The sequence below is a fragment of the Podarcis liolepis genome (genome assembly GCF_965112155.1).
Source record: "Podarcis liolepis genome assembly, chromosome: 5".
In the NCBI taxonomy this organism is placed as follows: domain Eukaryota; kingdom Metazoa; phylum Chordata; class Lepidosauria; order Squamata; family Lacertidae; genus Podarcis; species Podarcis liolepis.
In genome coordinates this window covers 5,156,758-5,167,291 of record NC_139556.1, presented here as the reverse complement: position 1 = coordinate 5,167,291, position 10,534 = coordinate 5,156,758, and the positions used below count along the sequence as shown (strand labels likewise).

Here is a 10,534-nt window from a genome sequence, read left to right as displayed (position 1 = left end):
TGCATACAGTAACTGCATTCTGCTGCGGTTGATTCCTGTTCTCTTGCAGATGCATTGTGTTATACTTTCTGATGCCCCGTGATCCTAGGATGAAACGGTTGCGTTCTGTGTTATAAATCAGGCGCTGCTAGGAGTGGCTTTTTTCTGTTTCCCAAAGCATTTCCAAAGCGCCTCTTCCTTGCTCTCCGCGGCCTCGAGATGGGCGCGCCCCCTGCTCCCTTCTCCGCCTCCCGCCCGCCCCGTGGGCCGCTCCCTCGCTTCCTTTCCCACAACCCTTTCGCTTTCTCCAAGCAGCGAGGTCAGCGGAGGAAGCAGCAGCAGCAGCAGCAGCAGACGCAGGTACGGGATCGGACGCCTTTGAGAGCGCTTGCTCCAGCAGGTGCGCACTGAGGACTAGGAGCGTGGGCAGCTTCCTAGGACCTGTTGAGCTGGAAGGGATCCCCCGGTCATCTAGTCCAACCCCCCCTGCAATGCACGAGCCTGCCACGTGGGGTTCGAACCCGCGACCTTGAGATTTAAGAGTTTCAAGGTCTCCCGACTGAGCCGTCCTGAACCTCTGCTTTAAAACCTCCAGGAGCATAGGAAAGGAAAGGAAAGGAAAGGAAAGGAAAGGAAAGGGGGGGGGAGTCCATATAAAGGCAAAGGCACGAGGAGTTGTGCCTAACTTGGGAAGGGCGTTCCCCACAGCTTGCGAGGAAGGCAGGGGCTCCGCCGAGTCGGGCGCGTATCCCCGATGGTCCTCCTGTTGCCAGAGATATTGTTACCTGGCTGCCCTGAGCAGGTAACATAGTAACCGCTGAAAGGGCGGCGTGAAATCCTGGCAGCGCATCTCCCGCGGCCCATCTGGGCGATCCCCACCTCCGCGAGCGAGCAAGTTTGTAGAAGTCAGCGACTGAAAACGGAAGGCTGGAGAGATGCCGCCTGTTCTCCTCAGCTGCCAACATAGAAACTAAACAGGAGAAAGCAAACCCCACAACTTGCTGCAGAGGATGGGTTGGGGTGCTACTCCAGCTTCCCCCCCCTTCCAGGCTTCTCCTAAAGAGTAAGGGGTCCTCTAGCACCTCTGTATTGTCTAGATAAATCTCTTCCATCCCCTCCTGGAGACTTGGAACAATTTGCCCAATGCCTTGATAAACCACAGCAATTGAATAAAGAGCCGTATTTATAACTTGTTCAGAGTTTTTTTAGGTGGTGGGGGCAGTTACAGCAAAACAGCCCCCCATCACCCAAAACTAACTGCCTAGCACCCACGATTTAAATGGGCTATGGTCATTGGGGTTGAATCAATTGCGTATTAGGGCTGTTTGGTGAGGTGTGCCTTTTCTTGAAAAGTTAACCTTGCTTTGGGTTCTTCTGCAATTCCACACTGGCTCAGAGCATTCAGCAGGAGAGAAGCAACTTTATAAATCTGCCTCTGTTGCTGCCTTTTAAAGGCCAGGGCTCTAGAGGCCTTCATAGCTGTGTGTTAATTCACTGGATGATTTCTTTCAACACTTTGTTTCAGCAGCTGAATTTCTGCATGCCGTTCAGCTTTAAAGACACACGCTAGACAGCAGCTACCTTCACAACTGGGAGTCGGTACTTGGCTATAACAAAGCAAGTTTGCAAGCAGGAGTTGTAGGGGTTAAGTGTCTAAAGAAAGCAGAAACCTGACTGGTAGAGCAGGTCCTGATTCTGACATGCTTAACTCCCACACTAGCCTGAAGCAGTTTTAAAAAATTTGAATGGAGTAGCATGGATTTCAATGATGATTTGCACTGGAGACTGAAAGTTATGACTGCCTGAATTTAACTTACAGGAGATTAAATGTTTTGTGATTATCGTTCTGTAGCAACATGTTTTACAGTCCTTTGGCAAATCTCCATGAAGATTTTTAGGGATGTCACCCTCTTCGGCCGCCACGCCTGGCCCTGCTCTTCTCCCTTGGCCAGCACGGAATTCAGCAGATGAAGCTTTTCTTGGCCTGCAAGAAAGTGCTGAGAAAAATTCACATGTAAAATGTGGAGCTGCTATTAAAGGCCAGAAATAAAAGGAGGCAATCGGTTCACTTGCCACCTTTTGTTTCTGGTCTTGCCTTTGAGCCCTTAACAGTAGCCTAACTTTCTACTAGTTCAGTTTTTGGCATAGCCGTCAACTTTTCCCTTTTTTAAAGGGAAATTCCCTTATTCCGAATAGGATTCCTCGCAAGAAAAGTGAAAAGTTGAGAGCTATGGTTTTTGGTTGTTGAAGAAGTACTGGGGCTAAGGGATTAATAGGGCAAAGACCAAAATATCCGATGAACAGTTAGAACATAGAAATGAATAAAAACAAATGTGAGGACACAAGGGACCAGAAAATGAAGTAATTTATCCTAACTCAGCAGAGTAGAGCTAAGGGGAGAGCGTGCAGTTTTCACTTCCTCAGGTCAGTTGTTGTTGTTGTTAGAATTTATATACCGCCCTATACCTGGAGGTCTCAGGGCAGTTCACAGAATCTCAGTGACCTTCTTATCGCAGCATGCTGGCCGGGGTGGGGTGGGGTGGGGGTGGGGGCACTTCACTTGCTAATTTCTAGCCTGCCAAGCGGCTGTTAAAGGCACATTCTTTTTGGGTGGATTCTTAGTCCAGAATGAATTTCCCAACCTGCATAGACTTTATTTGCTCCTGGATTGGTTAAAGCGTAGCAATTAACCCCTACTATGTCCAGTGAGTGATTCTTATCCAAGCTAAGCAGATTCACTTAAATAAATGGATTTGGGTTGCTTGTCAATTGATTTCAGCCAGTCCACTTTGCAAATGAGCAACTTTGGGTGGTACCGTTACTTGGAGTGGGGGCAGCAGAAGCGGCTTTTTATTATACCCATTTTCTTCCCTTGTCCCACTTGAACTAGCTACTACAAAACAGAGTGAATGTGTAAAATGGCTGCAGTTCAGCCACAACCATTACATGGAGAGATTACATAAAAAGGGTGATAAGTTTTGCAAACATTATGAAACAAGTCCGATTTCACAGGACAACTTGATATGAGTAGAAAGGTCTCTACTTGTTTAACTGATCACGTCTCTTACTTTTGAAGCCACTTTTTTCCTGTTAGGCTTGTTGTAGAAGCATTGTAATAACTTACACAACCTCTGCCCTATTTTACCAAATGTATTATGTAGAGAGTTCAAATTACACTGAAGAGAGGAGGATGGGCGTTTTCCTTTAGCACATTTGCCTCCAGTAGGGAATTAATTCTCATTCCCGTGGTCGGCAGAGTCAATATCTTAAAAACCCCTGGCCCTGATGTTCCTGTGCCTTTTATAGTGAACCTGGATATAGAGAAATGAAACAATCAACATTTTTAACTGGCATGGAGATAACATGATGGGAAGCATTTACTTTTTGCATGTTGGTCCGCTGCTGGTGTTGTAATAAATAAAAAAAATCCTAATTATTTGCACAAACAATTTATTGACTATGGCAGGAAGGATAACCTAGTGAGGTACAGTGGAATCCTTACCATGTCAACTCAGAAGTATGTCCCATTGAATTCAGTGGGGCTTCCTTCCAGGCAAGTGAGGTTAGGATTGCTGCCATAGAGCATGTCCAGAAATTCACGTTCATAAAACAGGCAGGTGGAGTATATGTGAACTCTGAGCTTTTTTTACCTTGCTGCACCCAAAAAGAGCCTTTTCTAAGTATGCTAAGCCAGTGTTTCCCAACCTTTTTTGGGCAAAGGGACACTTGTTTCATGAAAAAAATCTCGAGGCACACCACCATTACAGCCCCGTGACGTCAGCGCGCAGCGTCACGCCGGGAGGGACATGAATTGCTAGCAAATTACATAATCACCTCCTTGAGGGCTGGCTCATCTTCTCCGAAGGCAGAACCCCATTAATTAACAGCACAGACTCACACCATAGCCAAGACGAGGGGGGAAAACCTCAGTCATGCACAGTCATGCACATGTGGGGGCTAAATGAGGACGAAGACCGGGCAGAGAGCAGGGTTCAAATCACCCCACCTGGCCAGGACAATCCCTGGGTGCTCCCTTGGGCCACTCGCCTGACCCACCTCGCAGGACTGTTGTTGCGAGGATAACATGGGGGGAACCACGCGTGCCCCCGGGAGCTCCTTGGAGGAGAAAGCGGGCGATGAATGCAATGCACGAAATATATGAGAGGCGACCAGGTTTTGCAGGTGAGGGGCCCCCGCCAGCCTCCGCTTCCAACACCCGGCGCAACGACGCCGAAGTTTCCCCCCGGGCTTGGCTCGGGGAGCAGCGCTGCTCCCCCCCGGCTCCCCTTCGCCCTCCCGGCTCTCTCTGCCGCCCACTGGGGACCCCCCTCACCTGCCAAGTCCGGAGCGCTGGTGGAAGTTGCATGCATGCATGCAGGGCTCCGCGTTGCCATTGCATTGCACTGCACTCCATGCAACGCCTGCACGCATGCATTGCCTTGCACGCCCGCCAAGGGGTCTCCCCGCGGTCCGATGTGTCCCCTCCGGCGCGGATGCAGCATTGCAAAAATAAAAACCCCGACGCAGCCCTACCTGGGGGCAGCCTCCGCCTCCGCTGCTCCGCCTCCGCGGGGATCCCCGGCCCGCCAGGCCTGCTGCCCGATCTCCGCGGGGGCGCAGGCAGGCTGCGCGGGGTCTGCGCGGAAGAGCCCCTGCCCGCCCGGCCGCCGCCGCTGCGCTCATTCCATGGCCGGGAGAAGAGCGCTTCAAACAAAACGCCCGGCCCGCCAGGCCACGCTGGGAAACGTAGTTCGCGCACCCCGCGCGGGCGCGGAGCCCAAGGGCGAGGGGACTACGGATCCCGGCAGCCCCCGCGCCGGGGACGGAGGGGGAGAGGCCAGGTGCAGGGATGGAGGGACGGGTGGGCGAGTGAGTCAGTGAGTGGCAGCCGCCAAGCCTTGGCCGAGAGCCAGGAAGTGCCTCCCCGGAGGAGGAGGAGGAGGAGGAGGGAGGCGGAGAGCGGGAGGGAGGGAGGGAACCCCAGGGGTCATCTAGTGACGGCGCCCCAATCGAAATTTGACTTAAAAAAATCTTTCGGATTTTTTAATTTTTCCCGCGGCACACCAGGCAACATCTCGCGGCACACTAGTGTGCCGCGGAACAGTGGTTGGGAAACACTGTGCTAAGCAACAGTTAGAACAATTAATTGGAACAAGTTATACGGGTTTCTGTAACACCTTCCTGTGTCTGATGCTGTTTATAAGGCTTGGCCTCCTCGCAGGTAATGCTTCCATTACCATATTTGCTGGAATACCTTTCTCCTGGGAAAGTTGCAACCTTCATCCTCTTCTTTCCACCTAAATCTAATTGAATCCCATTTGCACTTTTAAAAATGCTGAATTGCACACGCACACACACGGATTGGGTAACCACAGACAGCTCAAGGGGAGAGTAATAGTCCTGCTCTATTCTGCCACACCTGGAATTCTGTGTCCGGTTCATGGATGCTTTAGTTGAGATCCCTGCATTGCAGGGGGTTGGACTAGATGACCCTAGAGGTCCCGTCTAACTCTACGATTCTATGATTCTACATGTTTGGGACTCACCAATCAAACACTACAGAGTTTTTTGTATGAACTGAACACTGTTCAATAGAATCAGTTCCCCACCTTCAGTCTTTGGAAACCAGTTCAGGCGCCCAGTTTGTTGCTGCAGCAGGGCACAACCCTTCCTTGCTTTCGAACCCTCAGCCACCGGCACACAAAGGCATATAGGCCCAACTATCACCTTTTCTGCACTGCTCATATTTTGTTGGTATTTGTGAAACTGCACTTTGCAAAGTCAACTCTCACCCAATTTGCATATTTGTTTCAGAAATGGAAGCGCTTCCCTCATGGGCTCCTGCTGTCGCTTTCACACTCTTGCCAAACGCCGGGAGCATTTGGGGAGCTAGAATTGTCAAGAAAGAACTGCCCACGTGGTATGAATCACTGGAGAAGCCATCTTGGCGCCCCCCCAACTGGGTTTTCCCACCTGTCTGGGGAGCATTATATTCGTCAATGGGGTATGTAGTCTTATATTTACAATATAGTTGTTTACAGCCTTTAAAAATATGTACACTAAGAAATCTGAACTTGCCTAAGTAAATCCTATCAAGCTCTCTTCTGGTTTTGGATATCTGAAGGGATTATGCCCATATTTTACCCCATGGGCTAAAAAACTTGCTTATTAAAAAGAAAATGAAAGTAGAGATTCATAGGAAAATGAAGTTTGAGAATTTTCATGCTCCTGAAGATTGTGGCAAAAGCTCATTTCCAGGTTTTTTTTAGCACTTGCACAGAGATGTAAAGTTTTGATGTCTGCAATCTAGAACTTAAGGGCACAGGCTGAGGTATGTATCACTTGGTATTAGGCCTATAAATATATGTACCTATAAATAATGGTGGAGCATGGACATTTGCTAGTACCAGTGCTGGGGTAGGTGCAGTAGCCCTGTATGACGCTGCCTTATGCCGAGTGAGGCCATTGCTCCAGGTGCATCAGTATTTGTGTTCACTGACTGCTTTCAAACAGGTCTTTTCCAGCAATACTTGGAAATGCCGGGGATCAAACCTGGGTCCTTTTGCATACAAAACATGTGCTCTCCTGCTGACAGATGGGCCCTTCCTCCAATGCCACATGACAGCCATAAGATATCTTAGTGTGGCATCACTGTTTCACCTTCTGACAGCACCACTGACATTTGCTTGCAAGAAACAGCTTCCTTCACAGCTGCAGCTATAGTGTGGTTTGCAGCTGAGAACTTGCTTAGGGAATGGCTGTACAGGAAGTTAGGTAGCCTTGCCCCTCAGTATTTGCATACCTAAGCAATCAATGATAACAATGTTATTTTTTGTACCCTGCCCATCTGACTGGGTTGCCTATTAAAAGCAGGGATTTGAAACCCTGCCACTGGGACCTAGCTAGCAGGACAGGGAGGGGATCCCGTCTGTTTTGAACAGGTTGCTTCCGCAAAGTGTTTTCCACATTGTTCAGTGCCACCTGGTGGAATAGAATGCAAAAGCTAGTTTTCACAAGCTAAGATTACACATCTTCTTCTTTGGCAATCACTCATAGCCGAGTAAGATTGTCTTCCATAAACACGGTTTTAACAATGAGTCCATAAGTGACTGTGGAGGCCAGTTCTGGATCCATGTGTCCTTCCAGAGTGGGGACATTGGTTTCCGGGCAGGAGTTGATCACGGTGTGGATTTGCCAAGCGTGCCTTCCTCCTAGCATGTTTCTCCCTTGTGGCCTGAGTTTGAGTGTCTTCAAAGTCCATGACACCTTTGGTAAAGGCTGTTCTCCAACTGGAGCTCTCACAGACAAGTGTTTCCAAATTGTTGGTGTTTATACTACATTTTTTTAAGATTTGCCTTGAGAGAGTCTTTAAAGCTCTTTTCTTGACCACCAGCATTACACTTTCCATTTTTAAGTTCAGAATAGAGTAGTTGCTTTGCAAGACGATCATCAGGCATCAGAACAACATGACCAGTCCAACGAAGTTGATGTTAAAGAATCATGTGCCAAATGTCGCATGTAATTGCACATTACAGTTAAATGTAAAGGAACAGCCTTGCTGCTTGAACCACCTCATCTTTTAATGTATTCACATTTATTTCTTACTTCTCACATATGCAATGTATTTGACCCTTCCTCTAAGAAACTCGTTTTTATCCTTATCAGAGGAGCCGGGCTGCAAATGTCACTGAGCAAGTTTAAGGGCAAGTAGGAATTTGAGCTTTGGTCTCCTGATTTATGCCAACTGTCTTCACACTCTAATAAGCCAGACCTCCTTGGTTGCGACACTCCCAGTAACGGAATTTCTATTCTCAAAGAGACAGCCAGATGCCTGATGGTTCCTGTCTTTTAGGAGGCAGGTTTGGGTGACAGGACATTTTGTTTAGAAAGGCCTTTGGGCAAAGGGCCGAAAGTTTAATAGTTGCATTTCATTTTAGTTAGTTTTAATCTACCTTTTAAGATTATAAACTGTTTTATTTCAGTTCTAATTCTTGTATTTATCAATTTGTTGAAATGTTTTGGAAAGGTAGCAAGTTATGGTTAATAACGGAAGTTTGGGAAACATACATAGTTATGAAAAACATGGTGACATTAACAATTGTGAGGAGTATTCAACTGATTTTGGGGTGGGGTGGGTTATTTAGGATTATTGTGAACAGGTTTGTAAAATTTTATACACTTAATAGTTACAGTAACACTGTGCAATATATAGGCTTTGGTGGCTTTGTAGAGAAGAATAAGGAGACTTCAGTGTTCTCTCATGGGTCAGGAACCCTGGCAAGGTATGCAAGTATTAGCGTCTCATGACTTTTGCATTATTCTCAGTATGGAGTTTAGGATTTCTGTTAAAGTCCTCACGCACCCAGTCCACTTTCTGACAAATGACATTTTCCATTCTTTCAGATATGGTTCTTACCTCGTGTGGAGGGAATTAGGAGGCTTCAATGAAAAATCCCTGGTTCCCCTTGGGCTGTACGCAGGAAACCTGGCATTAAATTGGTCATGGGTCCCCATATTCTTCGGAAAGCACCAAACAGGCTGGGTAAGTGGGGGAATGCTCTGTCAGTCCATGCCCTTGTGGCTTAGAGCAGTGGTTTGCCAGCTTTCAGCCTTAAGGGAATTCTTTCAGCAATAAATTACCCGCTGGGAAACTTGTATGTGTTGGAGAGTTGTGAGAGGAAAGCTTATTTGTTTTTAATGAATTTTAAAGCATTTTAACTGCTTAATATTTATAAACCGCTAACCAGTATACAAAATACAATCCAAAAGCAACATTCAACAATAATGGGGTCCAGTTTTATGAGTCACGTGAAGTCTGGCCAGAAATCTGACTTTCAGAGACATCTGAAGTTGCTGACGGATGACCCTTCATGTATGGCAGAGGGAAGGAGATTCCGCTGAGCAGAGTTCCCACAATAAGGACTTGGGAATGTGAGCAATAATGAGCACAGATCATTGTTGGCATGGTCAACCAAAATCCCTGGAGCTTTGGCCACTTGACTTTTTGCTTTACAAAAGCCCATGGATATTTGGGTATGTTGCTGTTAAAGGGGTCAAGTACTACATTGGGTAAATGCCGTGTAATCAGCACAAAAACAAGGCAAAGGGGTGTGTGGCCGAAGTTGCAGTTCTTTGTAGCCCTCTCTGCTCTGGGATCCCATGAAGCACTCATTTTAACGTCATTCATTTCTTTTCCAGGGGCTGGTGACTCTCTTGCTCACCACAGGAGCAGCAACAGCTACAACTACTGTCTGGTACCATGTCAACAAAACAGCAGCATATTTGATGTACCCTTATTTAGCCTGGCTAACTTTTGCCTCTGTGCTGAACTATCGTATCTGGAAAGACAATCGCAATAAGAAACACCCGTAACACACATTTTTCCAGGGCTTTTTTTTTTTAAAGAAACATTTTCTAAGTTGGATTCCAATTCCACCACCCCGGTGCTTAAACCATATGCTGTCTCAGATTTATTGCTTAATAAATCTAATAAACTTCAGAAATGGACGCAGAAATCGTGATTATTAATGTATTTGTAGCCAGGCTGTCCTTAATTTGGGATCTGCACTTGGCAAGGTTTGATTTAAAACTGACACACATACGTATGCCTAATTGCTTGCTCATCACAAGAGAGTCTGCAGTCGGATTATGAGCTGTCTTCATTCGGAAAGCACTGACCTGCAGATGCAGCCACACACACTGGTGAACCAGCCCAAAGAATAGCGCTGTAGAAAAACTCATGGAATTCTTGAGCTTCAAAGGGTCTGGAAGTTCTTCCTGCTGAGATTTTTATAGCGAAACTATAGACCTTTTCTTTAACTTACCTTTAATAGAAAAATATATTGTGTATTTGAGTCTCTCAGCCTACTTAGGAAACCCTTTGGGCTTCCTAAGAGCTGGGTAGAAACTCTTGATGAGACTTGTTGATGCTATAAACAAAGCAGATACCGGCCAGCCAGACTTGGGTGGAAGGAGCCCAACCAAACATTAGAAATGGGAGTATGAATGTAAGAACAGACCGGCTGCTGGATCCGTCCAATGGCTCATCTGGTCCAGCATCCTGTTCTCACGGTGGCCAACCAGATGCCTGTGGGAAACCTGCAAGCAGGATCTGACCACGATAGCACTCTTCCCCTCCTGCAGTTTCTAGCAACTGGTATTCAGTAGTGGAGAAAGAAGCTATCCATTGGGGATATGAAGCGATGTTATGGCACCTTATCTGGCAAAAAGAGTGCTGGTAGAATTCAGTATTTTAAAACCTGTAGCTCAGTAACAACCAATCCCTTATATTCCCATCTAATGCTGCTTCACAGTAAGTGCTCATGCCAGATGTGGCACTTTTAGAGATGGACAAACAAGACTAGAGCATAGCAATTTGTCAAGGGGCTGAGCTAACAGGCAACCTGATTCTAGCCCTACATAAAACCAGCGAGACAAGATTGTTTCAAGGCAAAACTTTTTTTACTTTGCTGCCATACTGGAGACCCCACTGCAGGGAAGAAACCCTGTATTATGGGGGGACATTTTATCTGGCTGGAGTTGTCCAGCTGGCAGA

General features: G+C 47.0%; 1 protein-coding gene across 1 annotated transcript; it reads left to right on the top strand.

Moving 5' to 3' along the window:
- Positions 1-240: 240 nt before the first annotated feature.
- LOC310707032 (translocator protein-like) lies at positions 241-9,486 on the top strand. The gene is made up of 4 exons (XM_083503625.1): positions 241-339; positions 5,794-5,983; positions 8,383-8,521; positions 9,178-9,486. The coding sequence occupies exons 2-4, from the start codon at positions 5,796-5,798 to the stop codon at positions 9,349-9,351; spliced, it is 501 nt and encodes a 166-aa protein (XP_083359751.1). The 5' UTR covers positions 241-339; positions 5,794-5,795; the 3' UTR covers positions 9,352-9,486.
- Positions 9,487-10,534: the final 1,048 nt, after the last annotated feature.

What these genes read in the sequence shown, in the direction of transcription:
- LOC310707032 (XM_083503625.1), top strand. Translation starts at nt 5,796, where the DNA reads ATGGAAGCGCTTCCCTCATGGGCTCCTGCTGTCGCTTTCACACTCTTG. An exon ending in GCATTATATTCGTCAATGGG is followed by an intron (nt 5,984 to 8,382) that starts GTATGTAGTCTT and finishes CCATTCTTTCAG; the next exon opens with ATATGGTTCTTACCTCGTGT. An exon ending in GAAAGCACCAAACAGGCTGG is followed by an intron (nt 8,522 to 9,177) that starts GTAAGTGGGGGA and finishes TTTCTTTTCCAG; the next exon opens with GGGCTGGTGACTCTCTTGCT.